This window comes from Pteropus alecto, unplaced genomic scaffold, assembly GCF_000325575.1.
Source record: "Pteropus alecto unplaced genomic scaffold, ASM32557v1 scaffold123, whole genome shotgun sequence".
In the NCBI taxonomy this organism is placed as follows: domain Eukaryota; kingdom Metazoa; phylum Chordata; class Mammalia; order Chiroptera; family Pteropodidae; genus Pteropus; species Pteropus alecto.
The window spans coordinates 7746977-7769034 of NW_006433950.1; the positions used below are offsets into that span (position 1 = coordinate 7746977).

The window sequence follows — 22058 nt, forward strand, 5'->3', positions numbered from 1 at the left end:
TTGATGCAGAGCTGGCTGGGAGGTCTCTGCAGCCCCTGCTGGTCCAGCTGACCACTCCCCCATCCCCACAGGAGCGTGTGATGCATGAGGAGCACTTGCGGCAGGTGGAGGCCCAGCTGGACTACCTGGCCCCGTTCCTGGCACAGCTCCCACCAGGAGAGAAGCTGACACGCTGGCAGGCCGTGCGCCTCAAGGACGAGTGCCTCAATGACTTCAAGCAGAGGCTCATCGACAAGGCCAACCTTATCCAGGCCCGTTTCGAGAAGGTGCGACCAGGGTCTGGGCAGGGGAGGGGACCTCGGTGTCCTCACCCAGAAAACGGACCCAGGACTGTTTGCCTACCATATCACAGACTCGTGAGGGAATAATGAGACGAGTATGTCATTGCTTGGAGATGCCACATGACCAAGTTGTCCTTCCTTACTCCTGTTCATTGGGTGGAAGGATAGAGAGAGAGATGAATAGGTGGCAGGATGGCAGGATGGATGGATGGATGGATGGATGGATGGATGGATGGATGGATGGATGGATGGATGGAAGGAAGGAAGGAAAGATAGAAGGATGGAAGGATGGATGGATGGATGGATGGATGGATGGATGGATGGATGGAAGGATAGTGGATGGGTGGATGGGTGGAAGGATGGATGGATGGATGGATCCTATAATGCACTGTAATAACTTCTAGTCCTTGACACATTTCTGTTGGTTGGAACCATACTGTGTAGTTCCCATGCATTATTTCATTTAATCTTCACCAAGAGCTCTATGGTGGGCGCAGGGGGCCGATGTATACAATGACCCTCATTTGGCAGAAAAGAAATTGGAAGCTCTGAAAATGTAACTTCTCCAGAGCCACACGGTTGTCTCAGTCTTGAACCCTACTCTGACATCATGGACATGATATCCCTCTAAATAAGACCTCAGTAGCTCCCACCCAAGACTTTTACAGCCCCTGCCTCTGCTGTTCCAGCTTCTGTGGGTGGGGTTAGTGGGGCTAACCCCCATGGGCTCTCTGATGACCTACAGCCTGGGGAGGGTCAGCCCTCATCAGCCCTCCTGTGCTCTCCTCCCTACGCCGGCAGGAGACCCAGGAGCTGCAGAAGAAGCAGCAGTGGTACCAGGAGAACCAGGTGACCTTGACCACGGAGGATGAAGACTTGTACCTGAGTTATTGCTCTCAGGCCATGTTCCGCATCCGCATCCTGGAACAGCGGCTCAATCGGTGAGGGGGCAGGGGAGCCTGAGGTCGACCCACTAGGAGGCTGGAACACCAGCTTTGTAACCCCCAACAACCTCTTGTTCCTCCCTCTGCTTTCAGACACAAGGAGCTGGCTCCGCTCAAGTACTTGGCTCTTGAGGAAAAGCTCTACAAGGACCCACGCCTGGTAGAGTACCTGAAAGTCTTTGTTTGATGCCCCTCCTGGGGCCTCTGCCTAAGCTGCCAGAGAAGGAAACCTCCCTCACAGCCTGGCCTCTGTGGTCTCTACACGGAGCTAATGACCTAGCTTCGCTGCCACGCCACTGCCCTACAGCCCTATGTGTTCCTGCTTCTCCTGATTTTCTGTAAATAAACGCGCTTTAATTTGCCATTTGTACCTCATGTTTCACAAGCTCCAGCACCAGCCTTTCTCTCCTCTCCTTCTTTATCTATAGCCTAGGACCACCGAGACCCTCCTACGCGGCCCCCAGGAGGGACCACAAAGGAGACCCCGATTCTGGTGGGTTATAGCTCTTCCCTAAATCACAAGTGAAGTTGGCCTAGGACCACCGAGACCCTCCTACGCGGCCCCCAGGAGGGACCACAAAGGAGACCCCGATTCTGGTGGGTTATAGCTCCACCCATAAATCACAAGTGAAGTTGGCCCTTCGCGGATTCCTAGTCAGTGGTCCTCAGGGGAGCAGCCCGCTCATCCATTCACCTAGACCTCGGACGTAGGGGCAGTACTTCCGGGCTCCAAGCCTGACCCGACCCGGAATCAGTCTCCGTTTCCCTAGATTCCTCCTGTGGGGGGGTTCAAGCCGATGTTCCAGCCGAAGAAGGAAAGTCTTCAGAACACGGCGGCACCGCCCACAAGTAAAGGAAAGAAGTAGGAGCCATGGCAAAACGCTAAGGACGCCTCTCCGCTTCGCCCGACTCCAAGATGGAAGGACCGCGGCTTCACGCTGCTCCCGATGTCCACTTCCCATTGGCTACCTGAGAATTGTTTTTTCCAATAATGGGAACGCTGATTGGTCTATCTGGGCCGGTTGCTGAAGTGATTGGTGCAGATGCCATTGGAGGGCGTCTCGCAAATTTTTCAAACGCAAATCAGGTTCGAGAGAGAGAGAAGGAAAGGGAGAGGAAAGGGAAAGTTTGAGGCGGAGGCGGGACCAAGAGAACGGCAGTCCGCATTGGTTCATTAGAGGCCTGGGGGCGGTTCTTGAACTCCTTTTCCTCGTGATTAGTCCAATTCAGAAAAAGAGGGCGGGTACTTAGGAAAAGCGGCAGAAGCGACTGCTTCGATTGGCCAAACCCAGCGGGAGGTGGAGCGCCTGCGGAGGCTGATTGGTGCAGGAGGCGAGGGGGGCGGGGCCCAAAGCCGGAGGTTTTGTTGTGAGGGTCGGTTGTCAAGCAGCGTCCAATCAGGGCAGGGGATGGAGGCAAGTGGGGGTCGCCCCTGGAGCGGAGCCTCGGCCTCTGGACCCGCAGCTGCAGGTGGAGTGGGCGAGGGGGCGAGGAGGCGAGGGGATGTTTCGCCCTAGACTGGGCGAAACCAGGTGGGGTCGGGCCGGGCTGCGGCAGAGAGGGCTCTAGACGCGGGGAGGCTGGAGCCTGTGCCCCACAAGCTGAGAGAAATGGGAGGATCCGCGGAGGCCAAGGCACCAGGCTTAGCCTCTGGAGGGGCGGGACTGGCGTGGAGGCTGAGGGTAAAACCTGGGAGGCCGGAAACAGAGCTGGGGGTCTGCGGGAGGATGGGTGATAAATAGGGACACAGGAAACAGTAGAGCGAATGAATGGAGGATACCGGTAGCAGAGTGGGTAGGAGAGTAAAGGGAGTCTGGTAAGGCAAGGGCCAGTTTAGGGAGCTCAGGAGACAAGATATGCACCAATCGGGGACACAGGAGGCAGGGAGAAGGGGTAGATTAGAGAGGCAGGACTGGGGAACCCAGGAGAAAGAGGACGGAGAGGAGAGGGTTCATGGGAAAACGTTTGGAGGAAGGGGGTAGGAGGCACCACAAGGTGGTCTTTTAGGGTTGAGGATTCATACCGACTCATGCCCAGACTGGAGGCCTAGTTCCCAGTACTGTCCTTGGCAATTGCAGTAACCAAGAGTGGTTTCCTTGCTACAAACTGGGGGAGTAGGGGGTGGGAGGGGGTTGGATGCTCAAGGCCCTCTTTGAGATTCTTCCCAGAGAAGACTGTAATACTTGTCTCTGGGGTGCCTCACATGGACCCCTAAGCTTAGCCTTGACTCCACCCCCTTACCATAAGCCAGACGAAACAATGACTCCCAGAAATTTTCTGAACTGCAGACATGTGCTCTTCCTCGCCCCACTGCGGCTGCTGAGCTTCATGCAGCCAGCTGCCTGGAACAGAGCCTCCTCCCATCATCCTGGCCACTGGGAGGACCTTCTTTTTTCCTGTGTTCCAAGTCACTCTGCTTGAGGTGCCCTCTCTCCAGATTCTCAAACCCAATTTGTAGTGTCCTGGCTCTAGTGGTTTTGGCGGGTCTCTGTCTTTATTAAGAGGCCTTGGTGATCCAGGGAGTTGCAGTTCTACAAATCAGGGTCCCCCTGAGCGCCCGCTGAGTATTTCCTAAGGAACCATCACCTCTGTTTGTGTTCTAGCCCAGTACTGAGCTGCGATGGCCCAAGCCTGACATTCCATGATCCAGGATCCCGAAAGGTGCACACGGACTGCTGCTGTGGCTGCTGTGGATGATTTAAAACTACGAGTCTGTCCCGAGCAGAGCCGGGTGACAAGGCATTCCCTCTGCCTGGATGTGTGGGAACTCCCTGCCAACTTGATTGGTGGATCTGGGGGGGATCCACCCCCACCCCTCAAGGAAAGCAGTCTGTTGTCGGTGGAGCTTCAGGTGCCAGCTGGTTGAAGGATGGCCACCCCTGTAGTCACCAAGACGGCGTGGAAGTTGCGTGAGTGGTTTTATTGTTTCTTTCTCACCCATTTACCCTGTTAGCTGTTTGTTGCTGGGTCGCCTGAACCCCCAGCTTTGTCTTCTATTCTTGGCATGGGGAGGAGACTCCCAGGCCTTGGAGTAAGGTAGACCAAGATGCAAATCATGACTTTGGCACTTCTTACCTGGTGACACTGGTCAGGTGACTTAACCTCTCTGAGGTTTAGTTTCCTGTCTGTACAATGAGATAATCACACCTACATTCTAGAGTTGCTGTAAGATTCAAGTGAGAAAATGAGTATCATAAGCACTTAGTGCAGGTTTTCCAGTTAGGCTGACAGGAGGGATAGGGTGAAAAATCCTGAAAGATATTCCTGGCATTTTAAGACATCTCATAAAGTCGAGCTTCCCCCGTCAGATGCGGGCGTCTTGGGGTGGGGGCAGGAGTGAGAGGGTAAGCTGAGGGGTGTTGACTGGGCTCTGAGATGGAGCACCCCCCACCCCCACCACTACTCTACATAGCAGTCTGAACTCAGGTCTGAGGACCTCTTTATACTCTTAAAAATTTTTGAATACCCCAAAGAATTTTTGTTTATGAGAGTTATATCATTATTAACCCTGTTAGAAATACAGAGACATATTAAAACACAAATCCACAAACATGTCATTAGTGATGATGTCATCACATGTCATGTATCTTCTGGAAAACTCCACTGTACTCTTGTGATCAAACGAGAGAGTAAAAGTCACATACCATCTTAGCATTATTATAAAATAATAATTATTCTCTTGGACTCCCCCCAAAAAAAGGATCTCGAGGATCCCAAGGTTCCCCAGATCATATTTTGAGGACTGCTGCTCTATTCATTGGTGCCTCTGTGGGCTCTACCCCACCTGTAATAACTGGTCGGCATAGATTTGGTGTGCCCAAACTGGTTGCCCTGTGCTATGAGCTGTCTCTGAGCTGTTTTCAGAAGCTGAGGCAAGGCTTCTCCATATTTTAACTGTGGGAACTTGAGCAAAGCTCTTTGCTGTGCTTCATTGTCCTCATCTGTAAAATGAAAGGTCTGGGCCATTTTCTAATTGCTTCTCAAAGCTTGAGGGTTCTAGGAGAACCCTGTTAAGGGCTCCCTTCAACAGCTGGTCTTTCCTAAGCACATAACCAGGCACTGGGGCAAAATAGACAAGGTCTCTGTGCAGTGGGTTGCAGAGCCTGGGGAGAGCGACAGGCAAGAATTGGATGACCACACCCCACTGTCTGTCCTTGTCGAATTCTAAGCTGGGATTTGTGCTTTGAATCAATTAACTAGGTGATGGAGGGTGGGATAGGGAAGTGTGTCGACTGCCTGAACAGCATGTGCAAAGGCCCTGAGGCAAGAAGTTCTGTGCATTGGAAGGACTCAAGGAGATCATTGCAGCACAGCATTGGGGAGAATGTGGTGCCACAGAGGCTGATGAGGACGCCTGCCCTTCTGGGGTTTTAGTTTTATCTGAAAGGCAAGGCCAAGCCATGAAAGTGTTTTTAAGTGGGAGGTAACGTGATCAGTCATGTTGGGCATCTGCTGACAGTTGCATGTGCACAGCCTTTTAGCTGTTTGAAGAACCTAAGCCAAGATCTCTGGCTCCTTATGGCTCCTTATGGCTCTAGAGTCTGCAAGGATCAGAAGGTGCTTGGCCAGCATGGGGTTACTGAAGCCTAGTTCTTTGCACCTTCCTTTTGGGATGCAGACCCTCAGCACCTCTGGCCAGAATGTTGTGTTCCCAGCTCTGGCTGGGACATGGGGCCCTGATTGTGCCACCTGAGCTTGGGAAATTGGCATGGGCTCTGCCACAGGGCAGAGCAGGCCCTGCCAGTCTGGCCTGCTCATAGATGCTATGAGGATATTTTTTTGTTTGCACTAAAATTCTTTACCCGGGCCTGGACCATTGGTGGACGCTGTCCTTCAGGCCAGAGGGGAGCTCTTGGGCCAGTGCCCTGTGCTGAGGCTTCCGTTGTCTGGTATCCACAATGTGTCTCCTGTCCCAGAAACCATCTGGTCATGCTGTAGTGTGAGGACAAGAGTCTTAGCACTCTCCCCCACTGTCTCCCCAGTGCTAGGCCTGGAATAGGCACCCAGGAATCACATATATTATGAATTAATGGCTGTCTCCTGGGAAGGGTGAGAACCAGGACAGACACTCAGGCCTGCAGATGGGTCATGGGTGTAGGGCGGTGTGTCTTCAAAGCAGAGGAGAAGCCCCGAGGCTTGAGGACAGAGTGCTGAGGAAGATGTTTGGTCCTCTTCCTGGGTTGGACAGTCCCTTTGGCCCTCGGAAGGTCTTGAGTAGACAAGTGTCTGTGGCCAGAGATCTAGGCATCTGTTGCCTGCAGAGTCCAGAGGCTCTTTGGTTGAGATGAAGATTAGAGAGAGGCCCAGGTCCCTTGTATCCAGTGACATGGTCCTTGAATCCCTGGCTGACGTTCTGGCTTACAGGGGACTCTCGCTCAGGCTGGGACCAGGCGCTGCCTGTGCCTGGCTCTGGCCTGGCCTGGCCATGAGGTTGGGTGTCATCCCTGGGGTCGAGCCTGGGGCTGGGTCCCCAGGCAGTTTTGCTAGCCCTTCTGAGCCAGGCTGCCGAGCATGCAGCCTTCCTGGGCCCAGTTCCCCAACCTCCCTGCAGTCTGAAGCCCACACCACAGAGACCCCCAGGCAGGGAGGAGGCCACAACCAACGCCAGCCTCCCAGTTGCCTCCCAGTTGCCTCCGGGCATTGGCACGGTGTGGTTTTCCTTCCGTCTGTATGGGGACGCCTGTCTCATCTCCACCTTGTCCCCAGGAGGGACTCACTCAGGGATGGGCTTGGAGGCCTGGCCTACCTCTTGGTTCCTTGCCCGTGTTTCATTCCCTTTGGAGCACTGATGATGCCCCCTGAGGCTTCTGTCTGCTTCCCCCACAGCTGCCCCAGCAGCACAAGACAGGGGCCCTCATGGCTGCCCACAATGACCTTACCTCCCAGTCTGCTTGGTCAGCCCTCACCCTCATCCCTTCACACCCAGACCTCTTAGTTGGCTGCCTCCTGCCCCCTCCTCACAAAGCCTACCCTCTTATGCCCACCTGGGGCCCCGGTGCCCACTCCCTCCATAGCAACAAGTCTTTATCTCCCTAACAACCACAGAGCGCCCGCTCCCCACGCGGCAGCTCACAGGCACATTCTCACTGAGTCCTCAGCAACTCGATGAGCCAGGCACTGTTTTAATCCTCATTTACCAGATGAGGAACCCAGCCCTCAGAGAGGGTGAGTGACTTGTCTAAGGCCCCACAGCCTGCATAGCAGAACTCAGACCAGACCATGATTCTGAAGTTGTGGCCAAAACCCTGGGTGAGCTTCCCTGGGGACAGCTTGGCTAGGGTTGACCTGAATGGCTCTTAACGTGTATTCCCCAAAGCGAGGTTTATGTGCATAGCCAGTGGCAGCCATTTTTTATCTTATAATTGTTTTTGTTTTCTTTTTGTATCGTAGAAAAGGCATAGTAAACATATCAAACTTGTCATTTCATAGGTATTATTGCTTACGAAACAGAGCCAAATAAAAATAGCAAGTCAGTTTCAAAAAATTGAGCATAGTAAGTCAACATTGCCAGTCAGTATGCAGAAAACGGAAAATAATGAGGCCTTAGGACGGGACAGGGGTGACTAAGTCGAGAAAGTCATTTCTGTCTGGAGCCTAGGCTTCGCCTTGTCAGCAGGTGTCCAGAGGGATGTCTGGGAGCGAAAGGGGCCCTCCCGTGGGGCTTCGTGTGTCAGAGCTGGTGGCCAGGCAGGGCCAGGCCCGCCCCGCTCCATGTGCACTGTCATGCCCCCTGACTGCCTTCTCCCCTTGCCCTTTCCCGTATAGAGGAGATCGTCGCCCACGCCAGCAATGTGTCCTCGCTGGTGCTGGGCAAGGGCTCTGGACGCCTGCTGGCGACAGGTGGGGATGACTGCCGTGTCAACCTGTGGTCCATCAACAAGCCCAACTGCATTATGGTGAGCCTTAGCCGGTCAGCAGGGAAAGGGCAAGGGATGGGAGGGGACGCGGGGCGGGGTTGGGGACGGGAGCAGATGGCTTTGCAGGCACCCTGCACGAGAGCACCTAGCATAACATCCGAGTCTCCCCCAGCTGTCTGCCCAGGAAGGCCCAGGACAACCCTAGATGGAAGACCAGTGGCCAGCCCTCAGGCACGGTGGCGTCACCTGGCTGTGGGACAGCACTCCAGGGATCTGGCATGAGAAGGCTAAAATAAGCCCACAGACCCAAGTTTGGGCCTCCCCTGCCCACAGCCCATCCTCCCGCCCATCAGCTATCCATGGGGGGGACTTTGATTCATTCCCTATCATTCCACAGGAAGAATTTCAGGGCGTCTGGCTGGAGTTGGGTAGAGAGCTGGTTCTTTAATAGCACTTTCTCTGGTTACACAACTACATTTAATGCCCAAAACTGTTTTCTAAAACAGGAAAGCTTAAAGGAGGAAAAAATTCAGGAATGGATTACATGCAGTTTCATTATCCAGAGACCACTACAGCCGGTATTTTGTTCTGTGCCCTTCTAGATGCCAATATAGGTACATATACATGCACACACGTGTGTGCTCAAGCTTGTGCATGTATGTACACATACACTTGTACAAACACACAGGCATGTGCACACATGGAAATATATAACAACATATTTCCAGAATGCTGTCTCTTCTGTGGCCTGGGTTTTAAAATAACAACATGTGAGCATTTTTTCGTGTCAACAGATATCCTTTTAAGACATGATTTTTCATGGCTTTGTGGTATGCTGTTACAGGGATAAACTGGAATTATCTGAGCCCTGCCCTATTCCCAGCATGGAGGTCATCTGCAGTCTTTTGGCTCTGTTCAGCCAGGAGATGTATGTCCTCATCTGCCTAAATCTTTGAGCAGATCTGTGATCCTTGCATTAAATCCAAGGGTGTGCACTTTTTAGAAAGCTTTCAAAGCGAATTGCCAAATCGCCCTCCAGAAATCAATTTCCATTCCCACCAGCAGCACAGAACCTTGTTCTTCCCCCCACAGCCTTGCGGCATAGGGCAGCATCATGCTTTCGACTCTTGGCCGAGTAAAGACGAAGATGAAAGGGGAGGGAGGTGGTATTTATTAGTAGAGACTCAGTCACCTCAGTGATTTGGGGAGACTCAGTGGAGAGCTGAGATCTGAAAAAGAATCAACAAGGACTCACAAAGAATGGACCTGAAGTGACCTCAGACTCTCTAGAGAAACACAGTGGACAGTTTGGGGTCTGGCCTCCAGACTTAGCTTCTCAGACCAGGTGCAGCCCCCAGGCCCGCCGCAGGGCTCAGCCCGTGTGTCTCTCTCCCGTGTGTCTGACTCCCACAGACCAGGCCTTTCAGGGCCTGAAATTCGCCAGGCTCTTTCTCACCTTAGTTCTATGCACGTGCTCTGCTCCCTCTGCAGGCTGTCCACTTTCTTCCGTTTCTGTGCATTTTTTGAGTATGTATGAGCTCATATAGTTCAATAGCCGAATGATATGCAGTAAACAGTGAGGTATCTTTCTCCCTCTCCTGACTTCCACTTCCCTCCCTGGACACAGTCACAGCTCCTGATTTCTCCGTGTCCTTGCAGAATTACTTTATGCATTTGAGAGCAAATGTGCATGTCTATTCCCCTCCCCCTGCTTTTTTACACAAATGGTATCTAACTATACACACCGTCTCCATCTTTTTTCACCTGAAAGTATCATGGAGGATAGTCTTTTTTATATGCAGAGGGTTGCCCCATACATTCTAGTGGCCCAATGAATAGCGGTCGCTCGTACAGGTGACCTTGTAAGTGACCATGGATGACCACATTTATCTAACCAGTTTTCTGTGACAGGCATTTGTATTGTTCCCAGTCTTTTGTCCAAAAGATTCCCTGCAGCGAGAAGAGAACCCCTGGGTGTGCGTTGTTGCACATGTGTCTGAGCGTATGCAGAGCAAGCTCCCAGAGGCACAGTTGCTGGAGTGCAGGAATGTGCATTTCTAAATGTGGGTAGATGATGCCCAGTTACCTTCCATGGAGTTGGTGCCCACTTAGACTCCTGCTGGCGATGTGTGGGCGTCAGACAGACTGCTAACAGCTGTCTGGCCTCGGGATAGCTCTAAGGAGCAGTTTTTCCCTACGGTCCCCAACCCCCGTGGGGAACGTTGTCTTAGCAAACACTGATGGAGTCACAACTGTGCTTTGGGTTGGCCAGCACTAGGCAGGGAGTGACAGACACCATGGATTTCAGATTCTAGCCTCTCTCCAGAAAGCTGGAAATGCCAGCATCTCTTGCTCATCCGTCCTGGGCCCAGCCCAGCCTGGCCTGGCTCCGGCTGGCTCTGAGTTGGGTGAGAGGGATGTTTTCCATCAGAGTCACTCCCAGACTCTCTGGGTTTGGAGAGCCCCTACCTGAGAGCATGGCTGGGTCCTCCAGCAGGAGTAGCCGCTAGGGCTCCAGGTGTTCCCGAGGGTGTGCTGCTGACAAGCCAGGCCCAGTTCTGCCATGGTTCCCTGCTGAGGGGCTTAGATATGGGAGCAGAGCCTAAGTAGGCAGTGGTTTGGACTCAGGACTGAAGGGTCTTGTGCTCCCCTCCTAGGGGCCCAAGGCCATTTCCGTAGGTGACGTCCATGTCAGGAGCACAGCAGGCAGTGGGAGGGCGATGCAGCTTGCCTGGGGTCTGGCTCACTTTTAGCCCTGGCTGCAGAGGCTGAGAGAAGCAGCTGCTTGGCCGTGCGTGTGGGGGCCTGGGAGTGGCCCCGATGCTTGGGCTGCTTCTCTGACACACTTCCCGGGGCCCCAGAATTTGAGGCAGCAGCGGAGGGTCTGTCCACACAGTGTGCTAAAGTTGCCACCCCCTCTCCACAGAGCCTGACAGGTCACACGTCCCCAGTGGAGAGTGTCCGCCTCAACACCCCCGAGGAGCTCATCGTGGCCGGCTCCCAGTCGGGCTCCATCCGCGTCTGGGACCTGGAAGCTGCCAAAAGTAGGCATTTGCACTTGTCTCCCCTGTATGCAGCCTGCGGCACTGCTGTCTCGGGCTCTTCTGTCCAGCCTCTTCCTCCAGGAAGCCTGTCCTGACCAGGCTGGGTACTTTCCTCCTGGAGCACTGACCAGACAGTGTGACGACCTCCCGCACTCTGGCAGCAGTGACGTGCACTGCTGTCTCTGGGCGCTGGCACCGAGGAGGTGCCCAGTAAATCTCTGAATGGACAGCTGTGTGGATGGATGTCTGTGTGGATCCAGGACCTGGAAGGACATCGAGTGCCACTAGGGGTCACGTAGGACATGTAAACGAGTGACGTACAGGGTGCACTGGGCCTGTGTGCCTGACTCAGGCGGCCTCCGCTCCACTCTGGCTGTTGCCTGCAGAAACGGGGCTGGGTGGCCAGACCTGTTCCCTTCTCATTTGTTTTAATTTGGTTTTCATCTCTATAGAAGTTTACACATAGTTTAAAAAGTCAAATCTCGGTGGTTCTACAAATATTCACAATGGAAAGAGGAAGACTCTGCCTACTCCGTCCTGTTCTCCAGAGGCCTCTTCCTCTCACCTGGTGCTCCGCCGATTCCCTCCACTTTTCTAAATGACATGGGGACACTGCAGTTTCTTTTGAAAAACATTTGTACGTATTATAGATAGTATTCAGGGCCGATCATATTTCTTTTCATAATTTTGTTTCCCTGGTGTTAATAATTGTTCTTTTTTCCATCTGCCTGTTTTCTCCATCTTTGTTTCTAATTTATCCCCCAGTTCTCTGCATAAGCCTCCTCCCTCCAACCCATCCCGTAATCGAGATGTCTCTTCTCAGAGCCTCTGTCCCCAGGTGCCCGCAGCCCAGCCGTCATCCTCCTCCATCTCTCCGCCGCTCCAGTCCCACGTCACCTTTCTCGGTTTCCTCCCTCGTTTTGACGAGCACATTCTTCCATAGCTTACTTAGAAAGGGTGCACGACAGGCACAGTTTTAGAGACCTTCTGTGACTGAAAATGACTTTATTCTACCTTCATCCTTTTTTTTTAAGAATTCAAATGTAGAATTCTAGGTTGGAAATACTTTTCCCTCAGAGATTTGAAGGTCAGCGCCGCTGCGTGTTGGCTCCCAGGGCTGCCGCTGGGAGATCAGGGCCGTCTCCTCCCAGGTCCCGGCTGCTCTCCGCCCTCCGCCTCTCTCTCTGCAGATTGTACGATGTTTGTCCCAGGGTCCTGCACTTGCACAGCGATGAACCTTGGCGGGTCAGTATTTATCCCTCTGCCAGATCCCTGCTTAGTTCTGTCAGTCTGTAAACTCGAGCCCTCAGTCCTGGGCCACGTGGGCAGTCTCGGCTTCCCAGAAGGGGTGCTGCCACACGGCGGTGTGAGTGCTGCCAGCTCTGCGGATTTTTCACAAGAAGCTGGGAATCTGGAAATTTAAGTGGAAGCCCCCAACTTCGGAATATTGACAGCCAAGTCAGCATTTTTTCAGAGCACTGTGCAGGCCAACACTGAGAGGTCCGAGTGAAACCTGTTTGCTCACTGATTTTTGCCAGCCTCTAACCTGGACCATCCAGCATTCCAGGAGGGAGGCCATCGCTGCCTGAAGGATAAGAGAAGACATGGTGGCATGGATTTTATCAAGGCCACTTTGCCCAGTAGAGAGCCTGGCTGAGACTTACAGGTTCTTCGGGGCCTCTCCTGTGGTGCGTGCTCTGCAGGATGGCGGCCATTGGCCCCGCGTGCCCAGTGGCCAGGTTCACTCTGCCCAAGAGCTGTGGTTTTATGTAGGTGGCGCTCAAGAAAGATGGTATGGGCCTCTTGGGTGATGCTCGCCCCCCCAGTGAGGAGCTGCTTAGAAGAAAGACAGACCCCAGGATCTCTTAGCTAACAAACGGGTCTCAGCATGCGGTCCTGCTGCCTGGCTGTGACACGGCGTCTGTTCTGGGGCATCACTGGACTCGAGGGGCCAGGGCAGGACAAGCCAGGTTGGCTGGGCTCCTGCTGAGAAAGCAGAAAGGCTCGGGCAGAAGGTGGGTCGCTTCCTGGGAAGCCTCTGCCTGGACCCAAATCCCAGCGGACAGTACCATTCAGTGAGGAGCAAGGGAAAAAGACCAGGCTGCCATGCATGCTCAGCCACCGTTGTTCCACGCGTGAGGGAAACATGAGACTTCCTGGAGGTGGGCAGAGAATGAAAACTGAAGACCTCTGTCTGGGGTTCCTGGGTGCTGGACCCCAACGGTCGACTGCTTTCAGGGAGCTGGTTAGCAACACACGGCCCAGACCCCGCCCCAGGATACGCGACTCAGAAGCAGGGCGGGCCCAGAACCTGGCATTCAGTAAGCTGCCAGGTGATTCTGACGCAGATCCCGGGTGGCAGGGCCTCTTACTTGGATGGGCATACTGGGGCCCAGAGAAGACACCGAGCTTGGTAAAGACCCTGTAGCCAAGTAGCTGCTCGGCTGGGAGGACTCGGAGGTTCCTGAATGGGGCACACACACTCCAGAGGCCCTCTGCAGCTCCCAGGTCCTGTGACCAAGGCCTTCCGAGGGCCCTCCTGGGACCGAAGAGCAAGGGCAGAAGTCAAGCCAGAAGAATGTGGTCCTGCCTGCTCTCTGTGGCACAGCCAGAGGGCGAGGGCGGGTCAGCCCGGGATCCTGCAGAAAGGCAGCCTGGCTTAGTGAAGCCAGCCCACGCAGGGCGGGACTCAGCGCATCCTCTCGGGGCGGGGCAGGATTGTGGAAACCTTGCTGTGGGATGCAGAGTGAGCGAGCTGAAGCAGGAGCCAGCATGAGTCTACGCTCTCCAGGTCCTGGAGTAGGCAGCATGTGCCTGAGGCCTCCTTGACCAGAAAGGCAATGCTGAGCCTCCGGTGGCATGTCTGGTGGCATGTGACGACTACAGATAGCGACAAAGGGCAGCTGCTCAGGTTTTGGTGTGATTGAGTTACTCAGTGGACAGACATGGCAGATGCCTGTCACACTCCGTGAAGGATGTAAAGGCAGTTTGGTCCCAGCTCAGTGCCCCGCAGGGCCTGTGCAGAGGGGCACCTAGTGGGTGGGTGTGGTGGGCAGTGCCTCAGGCCTTCACTCACCTCCTGGTGGTGTTGGGGGCTGGGAGAGACTCATGCTTGGAAATCACTCAGCCCGTTCTAGGAACACCGGAAGTGCTCCGCAGACATCCCGGGATGAGGGAGGTGCCTGAAAAGCTGTGGCACTGAGTGACGGGTCATCGGTGGGGCCAGAAGACAGAACCAGGACTAGTATTCAGAGGCCTGAGGAGGAGAGAAGGGCCAGCATGGGAGACACAGAGAGGAAGATGAAGGCAGGCCTTATGCAGGAAGACATGACAATGAGAGTTATTATAACTGGCATTTATTGAGCACTTACCACGTATCAGGCCTATGCTAAGAACCTTATGTCCATTGTATTACATAATTCTGACCATAACCCAGTATGAGACAGAGAGGGTATGGGATTGCCCAGGGTCACACAGCAAGCAGGGAGCAGAGCCAAGACTGCTCCCAGTTATGTCTGGCTCCAGAGCCCTGGACCTGGACCTGAGGGCAGTCACACCAGAGTTTGTTCAATTCACCAGTACTTAGAGCTCGACTCCCTTGTCCCTAAGCATTGCATCTGGAGTTTGCTTGAACACCTCCTTCAGCAGAGCGCTCGCTGCCCTTTACAAGGCACCCTGTTCTTGCTCAAACCTGATGGCTGGACTCCTGTACCACTTGACCTCAGCACTCATGGGGTGATCGGTTTCATTCACACAGTGGAATTATAAATCTTAAAAAGCAAGACACGCGAAACCAGAGAGAAGAGGCAAATTTGTGGGGCACCAGAGACAGAAACACAGTTGGCCTGCGGGCCAGGCTGGAGCTGCCTGCAAGACCGAGTCGGATGGGAGAAATGGTTTCCGGGGCAGCAGAAGGTGATTCACACCCGCCCCCGAGGGTTCTGAGGCCCCAGTCATGGACCTGTGTTCTCTTGGCTCTCACAGCTTGTCCTCACATCCACCTTCAGGAGCCTTGGGACAGAGGGCTGGTGTGACCACCAGGGCCACCCCCAGGCTTGCCCTCCACCTGCCCTCCATGGGGACTTTGCCCACCACTTCCCTCTGTCTGACTTCTCTCATCCTTCCCTCTTGCAAGAACCCACTGGGATGAGTCCAGAGGCTGAGGGGAGTGTGCGGTACATTTTCAGGTAATCACGGAAATGGCTGTTATCTCTTGGGAGAAAAAAATAGAGTAGTTGTTAGGGTGGTAGGACCCTGGTTGATTTTTTCCCCCCTATTTCTAAAATCCGTTGTTGTTGTTCAGTTGACGTTAAAGCCACACACAGCGAACGCAGCGGCCCTTCCCCGGTAGCCGCCTTGTGTGCCTCTCATGCCATCGTCTCTGCTCCCTTTCAGTTCTTCGCACACTCGTGGGACACAAAGCCAACATCTGCAGTCTGGATTTCCACCCGTATGGCGAGTTCGTAGCCTCAGGGTCTCAGGACACGAACATCAAGGTGAGAGCCCGCGCCGAGCCCCGCGTCTCCCGCTGGACTGGCAGTGGGACCGGGCCGTGTGTCTGGCCTGAGAGGGTGGGCTTTCGGCTCTGTGTGGGGGCGTCTTCCCTTTCCGCAGCAGCAGCATTTCTGCTTAGAATTCCCAGCTTTAGTGAGCAGTTTCTGGACCCCTGTCATTTGGGGTGTAATGACCTGGAGGTGCCCAGAGCCCTTCTCTGCTCACAGCTACACACTGCCCTCCAACCTGGGCCCCAGGATGGCCCAGGCTCTAGGCCTCCCCAGCCCAAGCCCACCCTTGGTGGTGACCTGTTCTGACTCTGCCTCTCTGCTCCTCTCCCCACAGCTCTGGGACATCAGGAGGAAAGGCTGTGTCTTCCGATACAGGGTAAGGAAGACACTCTCTGTTGGTCACCATGCAGGCATGGAGCATGGGTGGGTCCCAGGCTGGCAGGGGCAGGAGGGGACTGCTGTCCAGCATGGGTGAGAACATTAGAAATGAAAGTCCCAGCAAGAAACATGAGTCCGGAGCAGAGCAGGGGTGCCTTGGGTGGTCCACCTGGACCCCCGCTGTCCGTAAGTCCTGTTAGGGCCGCATTTACCATGCTCCTCCATGCTTTGGTTTTATAGACAGCCAACAAGTGTCACTAGGCGAAGAGGCTCCCGTTTATATGAGTTTGAAGCCCTGAGTTTAACAAAGAATTATTTTTAGAGATTTTTAGACCTGTTGACATTGAGAGGACATTTAACTCCAAAAAGAGGCCACATGTATGTTGCTTCCCAAACCGTATGACCATGCAGTCCTGATTTCCTGGGGTGTCCTGAGGACCTGGGAGCCCATGGCCCATATGGAGAAGTGTTCCCCTGCAGCATCTCCAGCACGTCTGTCCCCTCATCGCCAGCTCCCCAGGAAGCACTGCTTGTCGCAGGCAGAGATGGGATGGGGTAGAGGGGAGGGAAGCCCCCTGGGCCCAGGCCCCTCGGGTGAGCCCGGTGCTCTGTCCGCTCCTCAGGGGCACAGCCAGGCCGTGCGGTGTCTCCGGTTCAGCCCCGACGGGAAGTGGTTGGCATCAGCTGCAGATGACCACACGGTGAAGGTAGCTCCCGGCCTGACCTGGGCCCAGGACTGAGGACTGGCGTCTGCCGATCACACTCGGGCTGGGTCCTCATCTCCCTCCTGATTGGGGTTGCATGTCCCAAACCTGTCCAGAATGGAAGGTGGTGGGCGTGTGGATGAAGAGCTCAGGCCGGAGTAGGGGGAGAATGGGCAGCCGCAGTGCTCGGCCTAGTCCTGACCTCCCCCTCACCCTACCCAGCTCTGGGATCTGACTGCTGGCAAGATGATGTCCGAGTTCCCTGGCCACACGGGGCCCGTCAACGTGGTGGAGTTTCACCCCAACGAGTACCTACTGGCTTCTGGCAGCTCCGATAGGTGAGAAGGAGAAGCAGGGCCCGACGCCCGTGACTGCCATCCCTCACGTCTCTTTTCTCTGAACATGTGTATATCTGCCCCCAATCTCTCTGTCTGTTCCGGGGTGTCATATGCTGATGAGCCTATGTAGACTGAATTAACTGCCAGCCAGGCTAAGATGGCACCCCGGTCCCATCTCTCCCCTGACTCTGGTTCCTGGTCCCAGTGTCTGGGCCTTCTAGGGCATGTCCAGACCCAAGGCCCATGTTCACTTCCCACCCGCTGAGTCCCCTCCCCCTGTCTGCCCAGGGCCAGCCCTTGGCCCCAGGCATTGTCTTAGTGGCCCTGAGGGGTAAGGGGAGGTGGAGAGGTGGCTGGAGAGACACAGGTGGGCTGCCCAGCCACAGGCCCGTGTGGAGGCCAGGTGGGGGCCCTGGCCTCCCAGCACAGCCTGGCTGCCTTTGCAGGACCATCCGTTTCTGGGATCTGGAGAAATTCCAGGTGGTGAGCTGCATCGAAGGGGAGCCGGGGCCTGTCAGGTATGCAGGCAGCTGGGCAGTGGGCTGGGCCCTCCTCCCGGGCAGTGGGATGTGGACATGGGTGGGCCTTTCCTGTCTCTACGTCCCCTCCCTCCTGTCCTGGGCTCCCCACGGCCTCCCTGGGTTTCTTGGGACCCACGACCCACTCTCGCCTGGCCCAGGAGCGTCCTCTTCAACCCCGATGGCTGCTGCCTGTACAGCGGCTGCCAGGACTCGCTGCGTGTCTACGGCTGGGAGCCCGAGCGCTGCTTTGACGTGGTTCTTGTCAACTGGGGCAAGGTGGCTGACCTGGCCATCTGCAACGACCAGCTGGTGAGAGAGCCACCACCCACCCTCCCACCGGGCTGTCCGCCCCCCTCCATCCCAGGCCCTAATCCCACCGGCTCTGCGGGATCCTGCCCACTGCTACCCCAGCCGCTGCTGCGAAGGGTCCGGCCCCAGCTCTGCCACTTCCTGCAGATAGGTGTGGCCTTCTCCCAGAGCAACGTCTCCTCTTATGTGGTGGACCTGACTCGGGTCACCAGGACAGGCACGGTGGCCCAGGACCCCGTGCAGGACAGCCGGCCCCTGGCACAGCAGCCGCCCCTCCCCAATGCCCCCCTTCGACGCATCTACGAGCGGCCCAGCACAGCCTGCAGCAAGCCTCAGAGGTGGGCTGGGGCCTCAGAGGGTGCTGGGGGGCACAGGAGGGGGACCTATCCCCCCAGGGAGGCGTTGGGGGGCCCAGCCCGGCCTCACTGGGCCCCGGCCTCCTTTCGGCCGCCCCCAGGGTGAAGCAGAACTCGGAAAGCGAGCGCCGCAGCCCCAGCAGCGAGGATGACCGGGACGAGCGGGAGTCCCGGGCCGAGATCCAGAACGCCGAGGACTACAACGAGATCTTCCAGCCCAAGAACAGCATCAGTGAGCCCTGGCTCCGGCCCCTGCGAGCCCCAGCGTGCCCATCTGTGAAACGGAGGCAGACAGTCCTCGCTGGGGGCAGGGTCCATGTCACTCTCTTAGCTCAGTCCCTAACCTACACCGAGCCAGGCTCTGTTCCCAGGTCCTCTAGGCCCCACAGGGAGCCCAGCAGCTGGCCACTCGGCGCCCTGCCAGCCCTAAGGAAAGAAAGGACCACAGGGGCAAGTGGGCGGGAAGGGGCAGGCCCGGGGGTTCATGGGGCTGGGACAGGGTCACAGGTCTGCAACTGCGTGCCTGGGAACGACCTTCCATCCCCCCACATCCTGACAGGGCCCTGGGTCCCAGGTCACCCCAGCCCTGGGGGCTCAGAGAGGAGCCCTGGACTAGCCGACATGAGTCCCCAAACCCCTTCACCTCTACAGGTCGGACACCACCCCGAAGAAGTGAGCCCTTCCCAGCACCCCCAGAGGACGGTGAGTCAGGAGGCAGAGCCCAGCCCCCCAGGGTCCCCAGCTCTCTAGTTCTCTCCCTCTCCGAGACACTGGCCTTAGCCTCTCTCCCACTGGGTCTTTTACCTCCATATGCCCCAGAGCACCCACGACGTGCCGGGCCCAGGCTAGGCCTGGTGATTGAGTGCGAACAAGGCGGGCAGATGCTCCCGCTCAGGAGCCTACACCCTAGTGAGGAGGGCAGAAGGTAGACAGACAACCACACAGGTGGGTCTAGAAATGGGACACATGCTGGGCAGGAACGAACCGGTCACAGTGAGAGAAGTTGCCTGGGCCTCCTGTAGATAGGGCCTCGTGACTCTTCACCATTCACTCACCACCAGGACCCCCAACACACACACATTCCTAGTGCGGTGGCAGGTCGCCACTCCCTGGAGCTCCCTGGGTCCCATCCACACACGGAGCTAGATGCCTGCTTTCTGCCAGACCTGGGTTCAGTGGGTGGAAAGTAGGGGACAGGCCCAGCCCCGCCTCAGGCCTCCCTAGGACCCGTGCCGCTGATGCCTCCTTCCCTGGCTGCCTGCTGGCTCCTGCTCCATCACCCTCAATTACAGATGCTGCCCAGAGTCCCACCCGAGCCCTGCCCTCTTCCTGACCCGGAGATCTTTTCCTTTTTCCTCTAGACATGGCCACAGCCAAGGAGGCAGCAAAGCCCAGCCCTGCCACAGACACACAGTTGCCGGTGCCAAACGTACGTCCAGGTGGATGGGGCATGGTGTGGGGCTCGGGGGGGCTGGAGTCTTAAACCAAGGTTAGGGGACCCCCATGCTGGGGGCAAAGAGGGAGGCCTCAGGCTGGCCACCCACCGAGCTCTGAACCCCTCCAGCTCGAGGTCCTGCCCTGGCCCCAGGTCGTCACTTCCACCCCTGCACCCAAGGCCGAGCCTGCCATCATCCCTGCCACCCGGAACGAGCCCATCGGGCTGAAGGCCTCCGACTTCCTGCCTGTGAGTAGGGACCCAGCCCAAGGATGGGGCGGAGGTCTGTGAGGCAAGTGCAGAGCTTTGCTGCCAGCATCTGGGCCCCTGTCCCACCAGGCCGTGAAGATCCCTCAGCAGACGGAGCTGGTTGACGAGGATGCCATGTCGCAGATCCGAAAAGGCCATGACACCATGTGCGTGGTGCTCACCAGCCGCCACAAGAACCTGGACTCTGTGCGGGCCGTGTGGACCACGGGCGACATCAAGGCAAGCACCTGCTCCTGCCGTGGGCTTAGAGCTGAACCGAGAGAGGGCCACGCAAGGGGTTAGGCAGTTCCTGTCTACAGCATGGCAACTTCACTTTGATGTCTTCATCCTCACCATCACAAGCCACCGTGTACTGAGCCCTTCTTTACTGGCCTAGCCTTGCACTCATCATTTTAGGGGCAGTCTTATTAACACCCCAAGCAACCCCGTCATCATACCACACTCAGTCAGGGGCCACTCTGTCCCCAGTCCTCTCTGACAGGTGCTCTGTTTGCACAGACGTCAGTGGACTCAGCAGTGGCCATCAATGACCTGTCAGTGGTGGTGGATCTCCTTAACATCGTCAACCAGAAAGCGTAAGTGGCCACGGTGGGTGGAGTGGGCAGAGCACGTAGGGCCGGGCACTGAGGGCACTTGTCCCTGGCCCCCTCCTTAGCTCCTTGTGGAAGCTGGACCTGTGCACGACAGTCCTGCCGCAGATTGAGAAGCTTCTGCAGAGCAAGTATGAGAGGTGCGTGTGGGGAAGCCCTGCCTGCCTCGTAGCAGGGAGAGGAGGTGACAGGGGGCTCCTGCAGGGACCATGGGAAAGACCCCCCAGGGCTGGTGCCCAGTGCGAGGTGGCTGTGCAGCATCGCTGTCCCCTCCAAGTTCCAGAGAAGCCAGAGCGAGAACGAGCCGTGCCGCCTCCACTCCTCTGTCTGTCTCTGCTCCTCTGTGTGCACCTTGCTGTTTGTCTTTCTGTCTGTGGCTTCATCTGTCCGTCTGCCTCTGAAGTTATGTCCAGACAGGCTGCACCTCCCTGAAGCTGATCCTACAGCGGTTTCTGCCCCTGATCACTGACATCCTGGCAGCCCCGCCCTCCGTGGGTGTAGACATCAGCCGGGAGGAGAGGTGAGGGGCCAGGCGGCGTGCATGTGTTGGGGGCAGGGGTGCCACGCCAGGTGAGGGCACAACAGGCCTGGGCGCCAGCCCACTTGTTGATGGCCCTACTGAAACAGCTTATGTAGGAAGCCATTGTGCCTGGGACAGAGTCCGTGGTTCAGGGTATGGGGTTGGGGTGGCCAGGGCCTGGGTTCCTCTGTGGCCTGGCTCTGCGCTGAGCCCCGGTGTGGCCTGGCATGGCTTGGGGGAGAGGCGGGAGTGGATAGGACTTGGAAGGCCCCAGAGTCGGGTGGTGGTCATGGCGTCCATGCGGCAGGCCACCTCAAGCGCAGCCCTTCTGCCCTCAGGCTACACAAGTGCCGGCTCTGCTACAAGCAGCTCAAGAGCATCAGCGGCCTCGTCAGGAGCAAGTCGGGCTTGAGCGGCCGCCATGGCAGTGCCTTCCGGGAGCTACACCTGCTGATGGCCAGTCTGGACTGAGGAATCCAGTGGGTGGGGACACCTGGCAGCCCTTGGGGCCTGGCTTCAGCCCCTACACCTGTTCCCTGTGTACCCACCAGCCCACGAGCCTCTGCCCTCCCCCCACTGCTGCCCTGTGGCCATCCTGGAGGCGGCGGCGCTGGCCCACTGGCCACCTCCACAGCCCCGAACTCTCAGACAACTCTCCAGCAACGGCCGCCCAGCTTTGCCCAACTCTTGCTTCTTGGGGCAGCGAACCAAGCCCTGGGGCTGCTGCTGTAATTTATAAGGCAAATTTTATTAAATTTGTAACTATTTCCTGGTTTTCTTGCCGGGAGGGGCATCCTCTGGCGGCATGGCTCTCCCAGGCACAGGACTGCCTGCCTGGCCTCTTCAGAGATGAGACCACCCTCTCCATTTCCAGAGGTGGTGAACCAGCCTGTGTGGCCAGCGGGGGGCAGCAGAGTGCTGGGCCGGCAGGGAAGGGCCAGTTCAGACACCCTGGGGGAGGAGAGGGGAGGCTGTAACTCCTCCCTGGCTGGGAAACAGGTGAAGG

The 22058-nt window shown here is 56.4% G+C and overlaps 2 protein-coding genes across 5 annotated transcripts in view; both read left to right on the forward strand.

The window, feature by feature from the left end:
- Positions 1-2307, forward strand: part of DRC7 (dynein regulatory complex subunit 7) — a 31532-nt gene extending 29225 nt beyond the window's left edge. Inside the window, exons 16-18 of the mRNA XM_006908793.2 lie at positions 72-266; positions 1083-1222; positions 1319-2307. Of these exons, the coding sequence (XP_006908855.1) occupies positions 72-266; positions 1083-1222; positions 1319-1412 (429 nt within the window). The 3' untranslated portion in view covers positions 1413-2307. The remainder of the gene's footprint in view (positions 1-71; positions 267-1082; positions 1223-1318) is intronic.
- Positions 2308-2570: 263 nt separating this feature from the next.
- On the forward strand, positions 2571-21820 carry KATNB1 (katanin regulatory subunit B1). Of its 4 annotated transcripts, none has more exons than XM_006908795.3 (20): positions 2571-2695; positions 3829-4134; positions 7991-8121; positions 11009-11126; positions 15522-15622; positions 15966-16007; positions 16633-16716; positions 16936-17051; positions 17498-17569; positions 17731-17881; positions 18029-18219; positions 18339-18469; positions 18889-18939; positions 19599-19666; positions 19802-19921; positions 20012-20161; positions 20441-20517; positions 20598-20672; positions 20936-21052; positions 21391-21820. In XM_006908795.3, exons 2-20 carry the CDS (start codon positions 4095-4097, stop codon positions 21521-21523), a joined length of 1968 nt encoding a protein of 655 aa, XP_006908857.1. In that variant the 5' UTR covers positions 2571-2695; positions 3829-4094; the 3' UTR covers positions 21524-21820. The 4 variants fall into 4 exon arrangements, with proteins under 4 accessions (XP_006908857.1, XP_015442431.1, XP_015442432.1 ...); XM_015586945.2 differs by having other exon boundaries at positions 20411-20517; positions 21391-21819; XM_015586946.2 differs by lacking the exon at positions 2571-2695 and adding an exon at positions 2763-2907 and having other exon boundaries at positions 20411-20517; positions 21391-21819.
- The last annotated feature ends 238 nt before the right edge of the window (positions 21821-22058 follow it).

What these genes read in the sequence shown, in the direction of transcription:
- KATNB1 (XM_015586945.2), top strand. Translation starts at nt 4,095, where the DNA reads ATGGCCACCCCTGTAGTCACCAAGACGGCGTGGAAGTTGC. An exon ending in CAGATGACCACACGGTGAAG is followed by an intron (nt 16,717 to 16,935) that starts GTAGCTCCCGGC and finishes CACCCTACCCAG; the next exon opens with CTCTGGGATCTGACTGCTGG. An exon ending in GCTTCTGGCAGCTCCGATAG is followed by an intron (nt 17,052 to 17,497) that starts GTGAGAAGGAGA and finishes CTGCCTTTGCAG; the next exon opens with GACCATCCGTTTCTGGGATC.